Source organism: Orcinus orca, chromosome 11, assembly GCF_937001465.1.
Source record: "Orcinus orca chromosome 11, mOrcOrc1.1, whole genome shotgun sequence".
Lineage (NCBI taxonomy): Eukaryota > Metazoa > Chordata > Mammalia > Artiodactyla > Delphinidae > Orcinus > Orcinus orca.
This window is the reverse complement of record NC_064569.1, coordinates 20,143,315-20,163,735: the sequence shown is the minus strand read 5'-3', so window position 1 is coordinate 20,163,735 and position 20,421 is coordinate 20,143,315. Positions and strand designations below refer to the sequence as shown.

Below are 20,421 nucleotides of genomic sequence, written 5' to 3'. Positions count from 1 at the left end.
ATTTGCTTATTCTGAACCACAGTCCCCAGAATAACATTTTTCATCTCCTGCTGGGGATGGACTACAAGGACATTCTCTTGTGAGCACTGGAGGACATAGGAAGGCAGTGGCGGTTTTGTTGCGTACACACGCCTTCTTCTAGTTATTCAGTCACACGCTAATTTAGGTGCTGTTTGAAGGAATTTTGCAGATGGGGTTAAAGTCCCTAATTAGTTGATTTGAAGTTGATCAAAAGGGAGATTATTCTGGGTGAGCCTGACCTCAGGACTTCCACGCAGCAGCTAGGCCTACACAGGCACTCAATCTCTTCCGCTGCCCCTCCTTCCTGACTCACTTGCAGATGGACTGCAGCCCACACCTCCTGGGTCCAGCCTGCTTGTGATCTTCTCCTTCTCACAGCCTGTCCTACAGATTTTGGACTTTGCTTAGCCAGCCTCCACAAATGCGTTGGGCATTTTATTCTAATAAATCTGTAAATGTCATACGTATTTCTTTTCTTTTTTTCTTTTTTAAAAATAAATTTATTTATTTTTGGCTGCGTTGGGTCTTCGTTGCTGTGTGTGGGCTTTCTCTAGTTGCGGCGAGCGGGGGCTGCCCTTTGTTGCAGTGCACGGGCTTCTCATTGCGGAGCATGGGCTCTGGGCACGCAGGCTTCAGTAGTTGTGACACACGGGCTCAGTAGTTGTGGCTCGCGGGCTCCAGAGCGCAGGCTCAGTAGTTGTGGTGCACAGGCTTAGTTGCTCCGTGGCACGTGGGATCTTCCCAGACCAGGGATCGAACCCATGTCCCCTGCGATGGCAGGCGGATTCTTAACCACTGCGCCACCAGGGAAGTCCCTGTTTTACGTATTTCTATCGGTTCTCTTTCTTCTCAGTTGAACTCTGACTGACGGACCGTTGAATTTTAAGGAATTAACAGAGTATGAAAACCTCATTGATGGGGTTTGATTCCACAGTGTAACTAACCTTTAAGGGACTGCCACTTGTCAAGTTTTGGAGGAGTATCAGAGAAGAAAATCCACAATTATCTGAAAAGGTTATCAAAAATACTACCTTTTTTCAACCACATATCTATATGAGACTGGGTTTTCTTTGTGTACTTCAACCAAAACAACATTGCAAGAGATTGAATGCAAAAGCAGATATGAGAATCCAGTTGTCTTTTGTTAAGCCAAAAATTAAAGATTTGCAATAATTTTAAAACAATGCCACACTTAACATTCATTCTCTTGGGAAATATTTTAACATGTCATAGTTTATTGTTAATAAATAAATAAATTTAAAATTTCTCACTACTGATAATGGTAAATATTGATAGAATTACCTTATAAATAAAAGCTCTTTGGGACCTTTATAATTTTTAAGAGTGTAAAGACATCCTGACACCAAAAAATTTGAGAAATGCTGCTTAAGGGTCTAGGAATATGCTGCTGGTACTGGATATTAACTTCATTTTTACACAAAAAGGGTAACTATTTTCCATAGTGATTTTACCAGTTTTTACACCCACCAGCCATGAATTAGCAACCACATTCAACCATGACTCATCAACCTTGCCAACTCTGAGTATAACCTGATTTTAAATTTTTAGCCAGTTTAATGCAATGGCATATTATTGTGATGTTTATTTCAATGGATATCTCTTTATTTGAAGTCCCTGCTTGTTTCCATCTTTTGCTCACTATTGTGTTCCCTTTCTTTCTGATCTGTAGAAGTACTTTATATATTTTAGATATGGGTCCCTTTATCAGTTATGTGTTTTAAGTATCTTTTTTGACACTTTTTATTCTCTCCAGAATTTGTTGATGACAAGAAATACATTTAAATTTTAAAAAGTTGAATTTATCAATCTTTGCTTTATGTTTGGTCCTTTTGTGTCTTGCTTAAAGACTCTTTTTCTATTCCTAGATTATGAAGACATCTTCCTATATTGATTTTTGTCCTTCACAGTTAGGGCTTTAATTTCAGAAGTTGATTTTTGTATGAAGTGGGGTCCAATTTTTTTTTTTCCCCTACAGATACCCAATTGTCCCAGCACCATTAAAAAGACTGTTCTTTTCCTCCTGATACATTATGTCACATCTTAACATATACGCATGGGTCTGCTTCTCGATCTCCACTTGCATTCCATTGTCTTGTCTATCTGGGTCTCTATTCTGTTTCATCATTTTGCTTGTCTATCTGGACAAATGCCGCACTGTCTTTATCTCCAAATCATTATAATGAGTCTGGATGTCTGCTAGGACAAATCCTTCTGTTTCTTCACGAGTGCCTTGGATATTTCTTGGTCATTTGCTTTTCCATATTACTTTTAGATTCAGTTTATCATGTCAGTCAACTTTTGTCATTCAGTTTGTTACAAGAAAAATAAATGCCCTGACATGATTTTCATTTGGATTGCATTAAATATATAAATCAATTTGGAGAGAGTCTTTATAATATTGAATCTTTCAATCTATGAGTGGCGGATTGCTTTCTACATTTAGTTATGTCTTTAATGACTTGGTAAAATTTTATAGTTTCCTTATGGGTCTCTCACTTACCTTAGATTTTCCCCACTTAAGGATTCCTGTTAATTCTACCGTAAACAGTGTTTGTATTTTCTAACTGCTGCTGTTACATGGGAATATAATTTTGTATCTGGTTACCTTGCCTAAACAGATAATTTCAAAAGATTATATTAGTTTTTGTGTATTTTCTATGTTTAATCTTATCTGTGTTGCATGATCTATGACAGTTTTATTTTTTTTCTTCTCCTAACTTTATGCTTTTTATTTTATTATTATTATATTGGTAGTACAATATTGAATTAAAGTAGTCGCAGCAGGCAGTGTGTGATGTTCTCAATCTGAAAGGAAAGCTTTAAATTTTACCATTTTAATAGATAAACAACAAGGACCTACTATATAGCACAGGGAACTATTACCTTGTAATAATCTATAATGGAAAAACATCTGAGAAAGAATATATAATGTGTATATATGTATATATATATATATATAAAACTGAATCACTTTGCTGTACACCTGAAACTAACACAACATTGTAAATCAACAATGTTCCTGTTCAATTAAAAAAAATTTTTACCATTTTAAGTATAACGTTTGCTACAAGTTTATTTCTCACATAAGGAAGATTCCTTTTTTTCTTAGTTATCCAGGAAACTTTTAAAAATCATAAACGAATGTTCAGTTTTATCAGATGCATTTATTACAATGAGGTGATCATATAGTTTTTTCCACATAAACTCTTAATATAATGAACCTCATTACTGTATTTTCTAATGTTAAACCCAACTTCTATTACTGGGATAAATCCAGCTGAGTTAGGCTGTGTTATCCTTTGTGTATTTTGCATCTGTATTTTTCAAGTGAGATTATAATACAATCTTTGCATAAATTTGAACCTATATCAAATGTGTATAATTTTTAAACCGGGAAGTAAATTGAACTCTACGAAGTTACCTTCTTTATCTCCAGTAAAGCTTCTTGCCTGAAAGTCTTTTGTTTTATATTTAGTAATATAGCCTCACCAGCTTTATTTTAAAAAGTATTTGTATGATATATTGCTCTCTGTGCTTTTTTGGGTTTCAGATGTTATCAGCTGAGTTAATCTGACAACCATATCTTTTAACTAAGGCTTTAGTCCTACTACATTTAAAAAATTACCCATATATTTGCACATCAACAAAACATCTCAGTTTTTGCTTTTTAATTGTGCTCCAGGATTTATATTTCTTTTCTCATGTAAGCTTTAAGGCTGTAAGCATCTAAAGGCCCTCCTTTTCATTCTCATTCAGTTCAACATATTTTCTAATTTCCATCATTTTTCTTCTTTGACTCACACTTAATATTAAGTAATGGATTTCTTCTTCTCCAAAATGTGGATATCTTGGGGTTATAGTTTTGGTTTTGATACCTAGCTTATCTTAAGGTCAGAAAACATGTGAAAAGAACATGCCTTCTACAGGTGGTGTGCGCAGGGCTCTGTGTGTCCATTAGGTTAGTTTGTTGTTCCTGTTCAAATTGTCCATATCTTTACCATGTTTTGGCCTATTTGTTCTATCAATTACTTAGAGAACCTGTGGTAAAAATTTCCCTTTTTAAAAAAAGATTTTAATTTTATTGCAGTGTAGTTGATTTACAGTGTTATGTTAGTTTCAGATGTACAACAAAGTGATTCAGTTACACATATACATACATTCATCCTGTTTTAGATTCTTTTCTTATGTAGGTTATCACAGAAAAAAAAATTCCCTTTAAAATGATTGATTTTCCTCTTTTCTCTGTATTTGTCAATATGCACTAAATTCAGAGTCTTTTCACATCCCTGCCCATGTTTGTCTGTGGCAGCTCCCTGAGAAGGTGGCATGGCCCTAACATAGTATAGTCTTGAGCTGCTTGGTTTCTGTGATTTGGGAGACTGAACCAGCTCTGGTCACATCTAGATTACCTGCTCTCCAGAGTTCATATGAGCCAGATAAAATGAAAAGATACATGGGTGTTTGGGGGTGGATTGGGGGCCGGGTACTGTGGGGCCCTTGATTCCATTTCTATTTCCTAGGCAGTCAGTCAGTTCATGTTGTGTGGAGATGTTTTCTTCCAGCCTCCACTGATGTGTGTTAACATCTGGCTCCTGTTAAGCAAAGGATAGCTCTGAATTCCCACCAGATCTTGGTAATAAAGGGACTTCTTATGATCCCAGTGACTGTAACCAGTCTGTCCGGCTTTTCTAGATTTAGGGTCTGTGTCAGTAGCTTTACATGGTAAAGGAGATGAGGGCCCACAGAAAAGTCAGTCTTTTGAACACAGGGATTGTTTTCATTTAGTTACCTTGTAACATTTATTTCTCTTTTATCTTCAGTTATTCGAAGGATTGAAGGCATTTCGGGGAGTAGATAATAAAATTCGTCTGTTTCGGCCAAGCCTCAACATGGATAGAATGTACCGGTCTGCTATGAGGGCCACTTTGCCGGTATGTATATTTAGGAGTTTCTCTTGTGTTTCTCTTGCTGTAATGGGTCACTGAATTCCACCAGACAAACCATTTCTGAATACTTAGATCAGTATTTGGTATAAACCATATGAGTACTGAATTTCTTTCTGATCTGTTTTTTAATCAGTGAGTTAAAAATACAAGGAAATAACCATTTGGCATCTCCACAATCTGTTTCTTTATGAGTGTCTGTGGGAGATAATGGGATAAGGAAGAAAAATATGCCTCAAACTGAAATAATAAAATTTAAAGACTATATGAAATTATGATATGAAAATATGGTGTACTGCACAGATATATGTGGGATGTTTTGCCTAACTGCTTAAGACACTAGCAAGTATGCAGTGATTTAAGTGGTTGTTTTGATATTTTAGCCCAAGTTTTATTTAAAGAAAAAAAAAAAAAAGGATGTATAAAACGGTTTCTCACGGCCACTGGGTCCTGGCTATAACATTGTTTTTTATGGAGCAGAATTCATTCTAAGGTGGGTTGGATTTAGACCCTAAGGTTCATGTCTAGGTAGGAGATGACTTAGATTACTTTCATTCCCTGAGATTTGACCAGGCTGTCTTTCTGAACTGAAAGAAGTCTTTTCCCCCTTTGACATACTTTGTCCCTAACCTTCAGCTGTGCGTTGAAGAAGCCCAAGTGACGACTCCTTTTTAGCCAGGCTCTTCCTCCTTCCTTTTTTTTTTTTTTTTTTTTTTTTTTGCCGTACGCTGGCCTCTCACTGTTGTGGCCTCTCCCATTGCGGAGCACAGGCTCCGGACGTGCAGGCTCAGCGGCCATGGCTCACGGGCCCAGCCGCTCCGTGGCATGTGGGATCTTCCCGGACCGGGGCATGAACCCGTGTCCCCTGCATCGGCAGACGGACTCTCAACCACTGCGCCACCAGGGAAGCCCTTCCTTCTTCCTTTTATAACACATGCTTCACCGACCTTCTTCAGAGGCAGAAGGGAAATTCAGGAAATTTCTTTGGACTCCGTCCTAGTTCTACTCTTTACCCATTACAGACAAATCATTGGGAAATCCTTTAAAATGAGGACAGAAGGAAAGGGAAGTAACATTTATTGGACAGCAACTGCCACAAACTGTGTTATGTGGTTTTACATTCCTTGCCATTTTAATCATAACAGTAAGCTATAGTCAAGAAGGTATGTATTGTAAATTTTAGCAGCACCTTTGTACAGAGAAGAAAACTCAAGCCCACAGAGGTTCAATGACTTGCCTAAGATGACACAGACTAATGGGACAGGGCAAGAGCTTCACTAGGGATGTAAGTTTTAAAATCCCTAGTGAAGTTCTTTCCACTAAATCTTATATCTAGACAGCAGTATCAGAGATCCCGTGCTTGATACAGGGAGATGGTATATCCTATATGATTGGCAATCCCGATTTCTATAACATTACCACACTGTGATTGCTGTTGTAAGTTAGTATTTAAAGAGCCAAATCCTGTGTGTTTCTGACTCATTTTCTACCTTGGATAACCCATAGCATCTCTGAAAGTATGTTTCTTTGCCCTGTCAAGTGAATAGAAACTACTTATTTTACAAACTGTCACCCATCTAGTATATAAAACCCTTTTTCACCTTAGAAGTAAACTACTCTTTGCTTTTGCCCATTTTCCTGTTGGATCATCTGTCTCTTTCTTACTGATTTTCAGGTTATCTTAACATTTTCCTGTTACGATCCTTTGTTGGTTATGTTACAAATAAGTTCACCCAGTGTGTCACTTACGTCGTTTGAAGAACAGAAGTTCTTAAGTTTTAAATAGTCAGATTTTGTCCATTTTTTTCCTTTATGATTTATGCTTTGTGTCTTTTATTTAAGAATTCTACTTTAAGGTGACAGAGATATTTTGTATGTTTTTTTATAAAAGTCTTAATGTTTTCTCACATTTAAGTGTATAATCCAACTACAGTTGGTATTTGGGTATGGTAAGAAGTAGGGAACCACTTTTTTATCTTCCTCATGTGGATAATCTCTCATTCCATCACAATTTGGGGGGAAAAGTTACAGAAAAAAGAATTCTTGTTTGGGTTTATTATTATTACTTTAAAATATTTATTTACTTATTATTATTATTTAATAATTTTTTTTATTTTTGGCTGCATTGGGTCTTCATTGCTGCACACGAGCTTTCTCTAGTTGCGGCAAGTGGGGGCTGCTCTTCGTTGCGGTGCACAGGCTTCTCATCGCGGTGGCTTCTCGTTGCGGAGCACGGGCTCTAGGCACGCAGGCTCAGTAGTTGTGGCTTGTGGGCTCTAGAGCACAGGCCCAGTCGTTGTGGCGCACGGGCTTAATTGCTCCGCGGCACGTGGGATCTTCCCGGACCAGGGCTCGAACCCGTGTCCCCTGCATTGGCAGGCGGATTCTTAACCACTGCACCACCAGGGAAGCCCCTTATTATTTTATAATTAAAAAAAATTTTTTTTGCCCGCACTGCACGGCCTTGTGGGATCTTAATTCCTCAACCAGCATTGAAAAAGGGCTACTGCACTGAAAACACCGCGTCCTAACCACTGGACCACCAGGGAATTCCCTATTATTACCTTTTTAATAGTCAAAGCTTTCATGAGGATCATTTCTTACTGCTACAATGGAAGAACGTTGCATTATTCATTATGTTTTTCATTCCTTCAGGCATTTGACAAGGAAGAGCTTTTAGAGTGTATTCAGCAGCTTGTGAAATTGGATCAGGAATGGGTCCCCTACTCAACATCTGCAAGTCTGTATATTCGTCCTACATTCATTGGAACTGAGGTGCAGACTGACTTCCTGTTTTGGGGTACTTTGGTGGGGGAGTTATCATTGTTTATGCTTGAAACTTCTAGTATGTAGTTTGAAAATAGCCCCCCCAGTAGCATCATTAATGCTCCTTTCCCCTGATTATTAAGACTGTAAACATTTTTTTAAAGGGCCAGATAGTCAGTATTTTAAACTTTGTGAGCCATATGGTTTCTGTCACTAATCAGCTCTGCCACTGTGGTACAAACACAGCCACAGACACCAACATAAATAAGTAAAGAAATGAGAGAGGCTGTTTGCCTTCTGCTAATCAAGACTAACCATGATCTCCTCAGCTTAGCGGTGTAATGCCAGGTAAGTGCTCCTCCAAGGTAAGAGTGGTAATGGTTTTGAAATTTGGAGGAGAGAGAGCTGCTACTTTTTTATCTTCATTTTCCTCATGTTTTGGGATTACTTGGTAAGGAGAGGGAGTGGAGGGCCCTCTTCCCCCACAGAAAATGTTGGAAATAAAGTTCACGGTGGATATTAGGGGAGGCACTTGAGAGCTAGGGGAACAGGTTTAAACAACATGGCTGTGAGATCTCCCAGTAGCTCACAGTCTATTGGTTGGTGCCCTTGCAAAGGAAGGACATGCCTGGAGTGGCCAAGGCCATCTGTGCGGTTGAATATGTGATATAAAATATAAAGACCCTGTCCCTATCTCCTTCCTCTGCTGGGTAGGGTTGGCCTTATGGAGAATGGGTGATATGAGAGGTAATTGATGGGGGGAGTTGAATGTGGGTGGGGGGGGGTGAGGGGGTGTGTGGCATATGGAGATCTTCAAGGATAGGGGCAAGGAGACAGAGCTTTTGCTATAGTCTAACCATTCTGCTCTCTACGAGGTAATTGTATGGTTACCAGATTTTCCACTAGGTCGTATGAATGCAAGCAGTAAGGCCAGAGGATAAGTACCTAAGTGGTCCTTTGGGACCCTTTTTGATGCCTTTTGAAATGCTATTAAGAGCCTACGTAATGAATTTCATGAATTGCAGTCTCCCTCATAAGCTTTAAAGAATTGGGACAATTTAAAAAGTCATCTTCTCCTTAAGTTTCTGACATTTTAATATTGCTGAGTTTTTAAATATTATTATTTAACTTCAGACTAAGAAGAAGTAATTTTTTAATTTTGTTGCCATTTTGTTGTTTCCCACTCTGAGATCTGATTCTTCTATTCCTAGTTTGTTGAGAGTTTTTATCATGCATGCAGGTTGGATTTTGTTGAATGCTTTTTCTAAATGTCTTGACATGATTATGTGGTTTCGTCCTTTATTATAATGTATTCTATTAACTCATTTTTAGATGTTAAAACAACCTTGTATTCATTGGCTAAATCATACTTGCTCATGGTGAATAATTCACATTATATCTTGCTGTATTCACTTCGTGCAAATATTTTGCTACGAATTTTTGTGTCAACGCTCATGAAAGGTGTTGGTCTGCAGTTTTCTAACATACCTAGTTCTGTGATTTAGTCAATTCTTCAGAGTCCTGGAATTCTATAATCTAGAGTTAGACAAGCTTTTAAATCTGATTTTATAGTCTGGCTGGTTGTCCCAATAATCCTGTCTGTTGGTAGCCCTCAAATTTTTGCATATGAATCACCCAGGTGTTGTTTAAAATACACATATTTATCCCAATCCCCAGAAATTCTGGTCGAGTAGGTCTGGATGGTGATTCTGATGCCTGCCCAGATTTAAGAACCTCAGTGTTAAAAATCCTGCCAAGCAGTCCTCTCCCACTGCACTCTGTCAACTTACATGTTGGATCACGCTTTGGACCTAAGAATCAAGAATTTTTAAAAATCTGCTTTCCAAGAATTGAAAGCAATAACTGATACCATCTGATGAGTCAACACTATTTATATTTGGTTGGTATGTTGATATCAACTAGAATCTTCTAATTCATGGTATAGGCAGAAAAAACAATAACCTGTAATTCAGAAATGAGCATGATACAGATAGCATTCAGTGAAGTATATGGGTTTAAACATTTGTGCACCACATGAATGTTTATACAGTCCAGTCTGGTAATTATCACTTGTTGCCTTTTCATGGTGGCTACATTTGATATGTGAGCTACTGGCTGGAGGATTGGAGCCAGTGGGTTCTAGGTCACTAGGATTCTTTCATCGGCAGGCGGACTCTCAACCACTGCGCCACCAGGGAAGCCCTATCAGGCCACTCTTAACAATGGACATCCTCTTGAGGCTGTTCTTGCCCATTTCAACATTATTACAGGGGAAGATTGTTTTTATTCTCTTTGTTTTTACTTTTGTGGAGTGTTGGTGCACATGGTTAACAATGATACCGCTCAGTTCGATGCACTTACCATCGCCGGGCAGAAGGGAGGCCGTCTCTTTGTTTTTTAATTCCCTTTTATCTTCCCTACTCTCATCTCCTCTTCTGCCGTTGGAAATCATTCTTATGTATTGAACGAATATTCTTTTGGTTTATATGGGTTTTAAGTATCTCTTATTACCTTGGATGCCTGTAATGTTAATTTATATAAATGATTTTGTCTTACACATCTCATTGTGGCTCTTAACATTTTCCCTCTGTGCTGTGTTTCTCATTTCTATCCAGGTTACTATGTGTAGATCCAGTCCATCACTTCTAACTGCTGCAGAGTTCCCCATGCTAGACACTAACCACACTTCGTCCTAGTTCCTTTACTGGGATTCCATTTCCCCGTTTCCTTATATGCAATGAGCAGTTTGAAAATATGCAACCTAGGGAATTGCTGAGTTACTGTTTCCCTGAAAGATGTCGTAGGCCAATCCCAGGAAAGTCCAGCTGCCTTTCAGGGAGGTCCTGGTCCTCTTTGATGAAACACAGTGGTCCAGTCTGTCATCACCCCCATCACCTGGCATTGTGAAGTTCTCCTAAGTGCCAGGCGCTATGCTTGGTGCCATCCCTGCACTGACTGACAGCAGCCCTGTGAGCAGGTGCCACTGGCATCACTTTAGAGATGAGGAAACTGAGGCCCACAGAGGTGAAATCAGAACCCCTGTGTTCTTGCCTTTGCACTGGTTACTGTGCTGTTCTAGGGATGCTACCTCCCTGCCTTCATGGAACTCAGTGTCTCATGGAGCTTGTGGGAGTGTCAGACCCATGGAATGAATGTGTTGATAGATGTAGGTCAGTGTGGTGAAGAAATGGGGCCTGGTCGAATAAGACTGCTTGTTGTAACTCGGATGGGAGCTAATAAGTGCTTTCCCGTCTTGTTTCTGTTTTTGTTTTTTATGGTAATTTAGTTTGACAAGGATGTCAGTACAATTCATTGGGGGAAAGTGTAATCTTTTTTTTTAAAATTTTTATTGGCGTATAGCTGATTTACAATGTGGTGTTAGTTTCTGCTGTGCAGTAAAGTGGATCAGTTATATCGATATATATACATATATACCCACTCTTTTTAGATTCTATTCCCATATAGGTCATTACAGAATATTGAGTAGAGTTCCCAGTGCTGTACAGTAGGTTCTTATTAGTTATCTATTTTATATCTAGTAGTGTGTGTATGTCAATCCCAATCTCCCAGTTTATTCCTACACCCCATCTCGTTTTAATGTAAATCTGCCTTCATGTCCATTTCCTTTCCTCCTCTGAGCTACCAGCTTTCCTGCTCTCAATTATAGTTGACATAATCATTCCAGATTTTATATATTGTATTATATATTTTACAATATGTTATATGTATTCTATAACACACATGTATAGTCACCTAAGTCTAAAGTTCATTCACAATGCTTCTGAGCTTAGGAATATCAGTTTTCACATGAAACCTGCCAGTATATTTCTGGGATTTTAAAGGAGGGATTTGGGGGAGGGAAAAATTTGATTAGAAAATTCAGATAGTACCAAAAGTATACAATGGAAAGGAAGTTTCCTTCCTACTCTTACTCTGATCCAGAGTCCACAGTTCACCTCCTTCTGAGCAATTCCTGTTGCCAGTTTTTCTTGTATCTGTCTAGAGATATATATAGATAAATATACACACCTCTTACCTGCTTACATGTGTTTGTACATTAAGTATTATCCTTCTTTTTACAAAAATGGCAGTAACTCTTTGCCCAGTTTTTGCCAATACTCAAGACTGTTTTCAAATGATTTTTCTTATTGGCTGTGTTGGTTCTTCATTGCTGCACGTGGGCTTTCTCTAGTTGCGGCAAGCGGGGGCTACTCTTCATTGCGGTGCGCGGGCTTCTCACTGCGGTGGCTTCTCTTGTTGCAGAGCACAGGCTCTAGGCATGTAGGCTTCCGTAGTTGTGGCGCATGGGCTCAGTAGTTGTGGCACATGGGCTCAGTAGTTGTGGTGCACGGGCTCAGTAGTTGTGGTGCGCGGACTGTAGAGCACAGACTCAGTATTTGTGGCACACAGACTTAGTTGCGCCACGGCATGTGGCATCTTCCTGGACCAGGGCTGGAACCCGTGTCCCCTGCATTGGCAGGCGGATTCTTAACCACTGCGCCACCAGGGAAGTCCAGAGAAGGGATGTCTTAGTCAGCTTGGGCTGCCATGACAGAATACAAAGATTAGGTGTCTTAAACACCAGAATTTATTTCCTCACAGTTCTGGAGGCTGGAAGTGCCAACAGGGTGGGTTTCTGGTGAAGCCTCGCTTAGTGGCTTGTATATGTCCACTTTGTCACTGTGCCCCTCAGGGCGTTTCCTCTGTGTTGGGGGAGGAAGGGGGGTGCGGGAGGGAGCAGGGTGCACTTGCTCTGGTGTCTCCAGGCTGACAGGATTAGGGCCCCAACCTTTTGACCTCATTTAACTTCAGTTACCTCCTTAAAAGCCTTATCTCCAAATGCATTCACGTTGCGGGGTCAGGGCTTCAATGTATACATTTTAAGTAGAAAATTGAGGAAGAATCTGAAGGGTTCTGTATGGTTTGAACATGGGTTGCCTAGAGTATGAGAGCTGTGGTGAAGGCTGAGGGTAGAAGGAAGGTCTGGTTTGAACTCTCTTCACATTAGGAAATCCTGGGAATTTCACTGTTTTTTTTTTTTTATCAAACTCATATCGAAAAAGAGCTCTGGACTAAGAGTAGAAGGCGTAGAGCTTAATAACTGAAACTTCGGGTGAATCGTTTGAGCCTCAGTTTCTTCAACTTAAAAATAGGAATTATAACCCTTAACTTCCTGGATTGTTGGATTTTCTGAGATAATGGCTATGGAATGTCTTGGAAACTGAAAAGTACTGTGTAATTATTGAGGATGCGGTACGCGGGCCTCTCACTGTTGTGGCCTCTCCCGTTGAGGAGCACAGGCTCCGGACGCACAGGCTCAGCGGCCATGGCTCACGGGCCCAGCCGCTCCGCGGCATGTGGGATCTTCCTGGACTGGGGCACGAACCTGTGTCCCCTGCATCGGCAGGCCGACTCTCAACCGCTGCGCCACCAGGGAAGGCCTGGCAGGTGGATTCTTAACCACTGCGCCACCAGGGAAGTCCCTTTTGATTAATATTATACTATCATAAACTACTCTTAATTGTAGGAGTAGTGCAGAATTTAAATTGCTTTCCATGAAAGAAGGGAGAATTAAGAAAAAGGAACAAATAATGGTTCCTTGAGGGTAGAAACAGACCTAATCACCAAGTTCCCTTCCTGATAAAGGAAGGGAACTTGGTGATTAGGTCTGTTCCTACCTTAAAGTTACATTCCATAAAGTTTCCGTTTCCCTTCCATAAAGTTACATTTTACTTATTCTCACTCATGAAGCAGTGACCATTTTCAGTAAAGTCATAGTTCTTTTCATGAAAAGACATTTGACATAAATAATCATTTAAGGATGAAGGTGACTGAGCTATGATCAACACCAGTACTTGAAGTGCTTGTAAAGCATGAGTTGACCTTGCTTAAATTTAAAATAAAATGTTAGTACACATAAACACATTTTTTTCTCAGCATTGAAGAACTCTAGTCTATTATTTACCTGCTTGCTAAGAGTAAAAGTATTGCTTGAAGGTTTATCAAGATACTCTTTTCTAGAAATAGATTTAATGCATGTTATTCTGTTTTCCATCTGTGCTCTCTCTACTACCACCTAGTGGAATAAATGCAAGTTTACCTGTCAATTAAATCAGGGGAAGGAAATGAATAAGATGAAATTTATCTCTGAAAAATATTTCCATGATCATGAGTTATTGTTACTTTTTAAAAAATATTTACTTATTTATTTGGCTGCGCTGGGTCTTAGTTGTGGTGTGTGGGATCTTTGTTGCGGCACGCGGGATCTTTTAGTTGAGGTATGCGGGCTCTTAGTTGCGGCATGTGGGATCTAGTTCCCTGACCAGGGATCGAACCCGGGCCCCCTGCATGGGGAGCGTGAGTCTTAACCACTGGACCACCAGGGAAGTCCCTGTTACTTTTTTTAATAGTGTGTAGGTTGCAAAATATACGTGAGTGAGAAAAGTCCAGGCATTCATGTGGTATCTAATAAAATGCTTGTTAGCTTGTCCGTAAATAAGCTATTTTATTTAGAACATTAGAAGCTAGGTAAATTACTGAGATGTGTCCTGCATATTGTATTTCTAAATTATGTTGAGAAGCTTAATTCCTCATTATAATGGTCAATAAAATTTTTTTTTTAAATGTTAAGCTTCAAAGCATCGCTGATATGAAGTGTACTTACTTAACTGATAGGTAAATAAAAGTGCAGAGATAAGATAGTCAATTTTTATCAAAGTTGGGAAGAAAGGCAGATGTGTGTGTTATTCTGAGGATTTCTTTTCCAAGTAACGAAACCAAAAAAAGCAAATGGAGTTTAAGTCTCCTCGTTCTTCCCTCGTAGGGGTGTCCTCTTTAGTCCCCATTAAAGAACAGACACAAATGAGCAAAAAAACCAAAAACTGTGGTCGCTTGCTGACTCATATCTTTTGTTTGTTTGTTTGTTTTTGGGGTTTTTTTTGCGGTATGCGGGGCTCTCACTGTTGTGGCCTCTCCTGTGCTCCAGACGCGCAGGCTCAGTGGCCATGGCTCACGGGCCCAGCCACTCTGCGGCATGTGGGATCTTCCCGGACCGGAGCACGAACCCGTGTCCCCTGCATCGGCAGGTGGACCCTCAACCACTGCGCCACCAGGGGAGCCCTGACTCATTTCTTTAACTCAGTTATCCGTCACCTATAATCCGTTTGCTCTGGGGCCAGCCAAGCCCCGCGTGGTCCTCACCTTCACATGGAGTGTGAATGGACTCAGCTTCCCATTTCCTACGCCTTTCCAATGGCATCAGTGTGCACATGTACAATCACATTTTATTCTGCTCACGGATATTTTCCCTACCTGATTCTTGATGATCTGGGCACAAGTAGTGGGTGCGGGGCCTTGAGCTAATAGGTAGTGGAGGAGGAGATTTAATTGAAATTCAGAAAAAAATATATCCCTAGGTCCACTTTCAGTCAGTTTCATCGAATATTACAACAGCCACAAAATCAGGGGAACGGAGTCTCCTCTCATTATTTCCACGCCATACTACCACCCCATCCAGGCAGACCAGGTTCCTTTTGAAGACTAGACACAAGTTTTTTATATCCCAATACTAATGTAAGAGTCCTGACTTGTTTTCTTACTCGTGTGGTCTTGAATTGCACAGGATAGCCCAGTGGCCATTTTCGCCTTTGTAATACGTAGCCCTCAAAACTTTTCAGTCTCTCAGTTTTCCTCAAAAAACAACTGGCAGTAATTACTTACAACCACTTCTGTGCTGGAGGAATTTGTATGATTTCGCATCGTTGGCTTGTGATTTTCCAGTATTGGTGGGAGAGGCCATTTTCTATCTTTGTCATTCCTGACACGAATTCCTGAGTCCTTCATCCTCTTGTCTTTTTTTGGCGGGGGGGCGGTTACCTTGTCTGGTGTCTTTGCTTCTGGTGCAGCTGCACTCCTGCTGTCTGCTGTCTCTCACAGTCAGGTGAGCTAATGGCACACTCCCCCGAGCCCACTGCCTGCGGGAGGCACTGGCACGTCCAGAAGCAGAAGAGCAAGTTAGAGAAGCAGATATTAGGTTTCACCCCCAAAGACTGAAATCATGTCTAGGTTCTTCCCTTTTTCAGTTCCCAATCAGTGCAACACTGAAAGGTGTTATAGGGCTAGTTGTTAAAAATATACTCCTCTGAAAAAGCCTACTATTTAAAAAGTTGACAAATTTGCTTTTCCTTTAAAATCTTAACTTACAAAGCAAAGTAAAATGGAACCAAAGTACCCCATTCTCGGTGTTCTCTTCTTGAAAGAGAGGACCATCAGGCTTGTGTAACTCAGCTTTAGAAGTAACAGCTGTCCGGGGCTTCCCTGGTGGCACAGTGGTTGAGAGTCCACCTGCCGATGCAGGGGACGCGGGTTCGTGCCCCGGTCCGGGAAGATCCCACATGCCGCGGAACGGATGGGTCTGTGAGCCATGGCCGCTGAGCCTGCGCGTCCGGAGCCTGTGCTCCACAACGGGAGAGGCCACAGCAGTGAGAGGCCCGCGTACCGCAAAAAAAAAAAAAGTGCACTTAGAAGTAACAGCTGTCCGTAGTCCCTTCTGGGAGATGGTTACAAATCTCTTCTAGACTTTGAGACTGGTGTCTGCATTTTAAATTAACAGTTGTGTGTACTTTTGCTTTATTACAGCCTTCTCTGGGAGTCAAGAAGCCTACTAAAGCCCTGCTCTTTGTAATCTTGAGCCCAGTGGGACCTTATTTTTCAAGTGGGAGCTTTAATCCAGTGTCCCTGTGGGCCAATCCGAAGTACGTAAGAGCCTGGAAAGGTGGGACCGGGGACTGCAAGATGGGAGGGTAAGTCAGTCTGTGTTTCTGTCTAAAGGAAAGAGTCCCTCGTGACCATTTAGTTATTGCCATTTCACTTCAATACAAGTACATATATTAGTTTTTACATTGTAATGCTCATTTTTCTTCTGTGTTTAGTTTTCAGTGTTTTGAATGTGCTGGTTGTTTAAAGGATAACCTCTGTGGCCCCCTCGTAAGGGAGAAACATTGACTGTTATACATAGGCAAGAGCTAAAGTAACTAAACCAGGAATAAAAGCAGTGCTTTGAATGAACTACCCCTGGATGCTGGGCCCTGGCCGCAGGCTGAAAGTTGGCATTCAAGAGCATCTGGTGCTGGGGCCCAGGCTCCCAGTTGGCTCCAAGGAGTCCTGTCTGGGGAAGCTGCCTGCTTCACTGAAGTGCTGTCTTCATTGCCACAGATTGTAGACATACCTGCTGCCAACTGGCTGAGGGATAGCCGTGCTTTGGCTTGGTCAGGCCAGTCGCATAGGCCATATGTAGCTGGCTGGAAATAAAAGAGCATTTGCAAGTGTTAGACAATTTCAGGGGTGGACTTGGCCGTGAATCGGGAATGCCCTGATGGGTGAACAAGAAGTGCTGGATTAACCAGCATGGCTCTTCCTTTGTGTGTATCACACACCCAGGGCAGCAGCAGGCCTGCAAGGTGACTCAGTGACCGTCTTCTGAGCCCTGTTAACAAAATGTAGATTCCTGGAGCCCTGGCAGAATTGAAGGATGTGCTGCTGGGATGCCAGAGAGACATTGACAGCTGGCTTTGACCCCACCATAGACTTTATTTCTTTCTTTTCTACCAAGAAAATAGCATGTTGACAAAATTCTATGTCCTGTCATCCCTGTTGGTGTTCCCTCATAACTGCATTCCCTCAAGGGGTTAGAGAAACCCTGTTGGAGTCCATTAAACTAAAGAAGTCACTTTTTTCCTTCTGCGCTAGAGCATTCCTTCCTGACTATGTCCTAGGCTAGCCAGGTCCAAAACTACTGTTGTTTGCTCTCTTGATGTCTTTTTTACTTGTTCAGACTTCTTCACAGAGCGTATGCATATGCACCACTGCATACCACCTGTATTACTCTATTAAAACTTCTCTTAGGGTGCAGTAAAGCAACGATCTCGATGAAGAGATGATAACTTAAACGTTTTTCTTCTTTAAACCTTGCTCTCTAGCTCCCCCTACCTGCTTAGGGAAAAGTTAACATGGGAACACTGAGAAATTGGAGGGAAATCTTTAGTTTGGTGTCTAGGCAGATTGTTATTTGTTATAAAGAAGATATAATGCAGTCTCACAGAATATATGATCACTATAGGGCAGTTAAAAATTAATACTTTCTGGGACTTCCCTGGCAGTCCAGTGGTTGAGACTCCGCGCTTCCAGTGCTGGGGGCGCGGGTTCGATCCTTGGTCGGGGAACTGGGATCCCACATAACATGAAGGTCGGCCAAAAAAACAAATAAACTTTCTGTACAACACAAGGAGTGAGCCCCAGTGTTGCTATGTACACCTAGTGTATCAATATTCGCGGGGAAACTGAAGTTGGGGAGTAAGGGTATATAGGAGCTCTATTTTTTGCTCTGTTTTTCTGTAAACCTGAAACTGCTCTAAAAAATAAAGTCAATTATAAAATAGTTAAGCTCAGTTGGACCAGGATCAGTGGAAGTTGACTTGAAATCTCTTAGAGGAGCGAGTACTAGATCTCATAAGTAAAAGGAAAAATGGCGAGAGGGCAGGCGGAAACCAAAGAATGGACTTGTCCCACACACGCCTGTTGTTTCCAAGAAGTTACAAAGCTCTCTACTCCTGTCCTTCCCACCTGGAGGAGTCCAAGGGAAACAAAGGATTTTGCATTTACCATCATCCAGTTCAGTTGACAAAGACTTTTGTCAGGAACCTTAGATTTGTGTATTATTGCTCTTTTCTAAACGTAATTTATTAGTTACCTTCTAAGCTTTTTTTAAAAAATCAATTAGTATTTATTTATTTATTTTGCGATACACGGGCCTCTCCCTGTTGTGGCCCCTCCCATTGTGGAGCGCAGGCTCCAGACGCGCAGGCTCAGCAGCCATGGCTCACGGGCGCAGCCGCTCCGCGGCATGTGGGATCTTCCCGGACCAGGGCATGAACCCGTGTCCCCTGCATCGGCAGGTGGACTCTCAACCACTGCGCCACCAGGGAAGCCCCCAATTAGTATTTATTAAATAGCTATTGATTTTCATAAGCTCAAGAACTTTCTGCTTTCTATCTCAGTGAATCGGAGGAAGGGAGAGGAGAATATATATATATATATTTTTTTAATTCTAAGGTTATTTCACTGTTTTGAAGCCATCAGAGATAATATTATCCTTTTATTTCTAAGTGTACTTTAGTGAGAAAAGTAACAGTGGCACACGGTTGAAGGAGAGTTCTAGCACAGTGGTTCTCACCTGTGGGTGCAAATTGAAATCACCTGGAGGAGCTTTGCCACTGAGTGATGTCTGGGTCCCCCGTTAGAGATTCTGGTTTAGTTGGTCTGGCAGATAGCCTGAGCATCAGGATTATTTTTATTGGGCAGCTAATCTTGAGAAGCACTGAGCTAGAAGTCAGTCTTTCATCAGAGGAACATCTTGATTCCCAGGCAATTTCTTAGTTAATTTGCACTGATTCAGGCCTCTCCCTCTCTCCATCTTACTTTTCCTCCTTTTTTCCTTATATTCTCTTTCTGCATTTGAGTGCAAGCTTTGAAGTCAGAAGGACCTGGCTCAAAAACCTAACTCCTTGGGCATGTTACTTGTCTAAGCCTCAGTTTCCTCATTTATAAAGTCAGGGTAATAATGCCCACTTTACCTTTGAGGATGAAGCGAGATAATATAAAGTGCATAGGACCCTGGCTGGCATATAGGGAGCTCTCAGCAAGTGTGGTGTTAGAACCAAGCAGCTACAAGAGTGGACTTGGGAATCAGATATCTGAGAGTCAAACACATACATAGTCATACACGTCACACATCTGCGTAATCTTGTACAATTAAGTCCTCTCTTCCTTCAGGTCCTCAAAAGTATAATAAAGTCTAGGGTTGTGTTGAGGCAGTTCATTGAAATAATGGGGTTAAGCACTTAGTACCCTGCCTGGTAGGTGGTACCCTCTCAACAGACAATAGTTTCTATTGTAAGGCTCTCTTTCTTGTTTCATCTCCAGGACTCTCTTTATCTTAAGAGCAATCAGTTGAATTTCACACAATAGAATTTACTCTTTGGGAAGGATGTATTTAATATTTCCATCTCCCAGATTCTATTTAAAATTATATTAAAATATTTTCCATGTAGACAGTTTTCCCACTTTTTCATTTTTCTCTTTCCTCCAAGAACATGTGTTTCTCTTCTGAATATTGGCAGCACATGGGAGGAAACCCAAATATATTACCAAGGTATCAATTACCCTGTGGCCATTAATAATACAGTTTACACCTGAGAGAGAATTTTTTTTTGGTTGCCTGGGTCTTCATTGCTGCGCGCGGGCTTTCTCTAGTTGCGGCGAGCGGGGGCTACTCCTCATTGCGGTGCGGTGGCTTCTCTTATTGCAGAGCACGGGCTCTAGGTGCACGGGCTTCAGTAGTTGCAGCACGCGGGCCCAGTAGTTGCAGCACGCGGGCCTCAGAGCGCGTGGGCTTCAGTAGTTGAGGCTCAGGCTCAGTAGTTGTGGTGCACGGGCTTAGTTGCCCCATAGCATGTGGGATCGTCCCAGACCAGGGATCAAATCCGTGTCCCCTGCATTGGCAGACGGATTCTTAACCACTGCGCCACCAGCGAAGTCCTGAGAGAGAATTTTGATACACACTTGTGTTTGGGGAAAAATACCACCTATAAATAAGTACTCCGTTTCCTTTCAA

At 41.1% G+C, this 20,421-nt stretch overlaps 1 protein-coding gene across 4 annotated transcripts in view; it reads left to right on the top strand.

Annotated features, from left to right (window-relative positions):
- BCAT1 (branched chain amino acid transaminase 1) overlaps nucleotides 1–20,421 on the top strand; it is a 222,423-nt gene that overhangs the window by 49,094 nt on the left and 152,908 nt on the right. For all 4 annotated transcript variants that reach the window (XM_033430242.2, XM_033430236.2, XM_033430237.2 and 1 more), the window contains exons 4-6: nucleotides 4,863–4,973; nucleotides 7,641–7,760; nucleotides 16,389–16,552. In XM_033430242.2, the coding sequence (XP_033286133.1) occupies nucleotides 4,863–4,973; nucleotides 7,641–7,760; nucleotides 16,389–16,552 (395 nt within the window). The remainder of the gene's footprint in view (nucleotides 1–4,862; nucleotides 4,974–7,640; nucleotides 7,761–16,388; nucleotides 16,553–20,421) is intronic.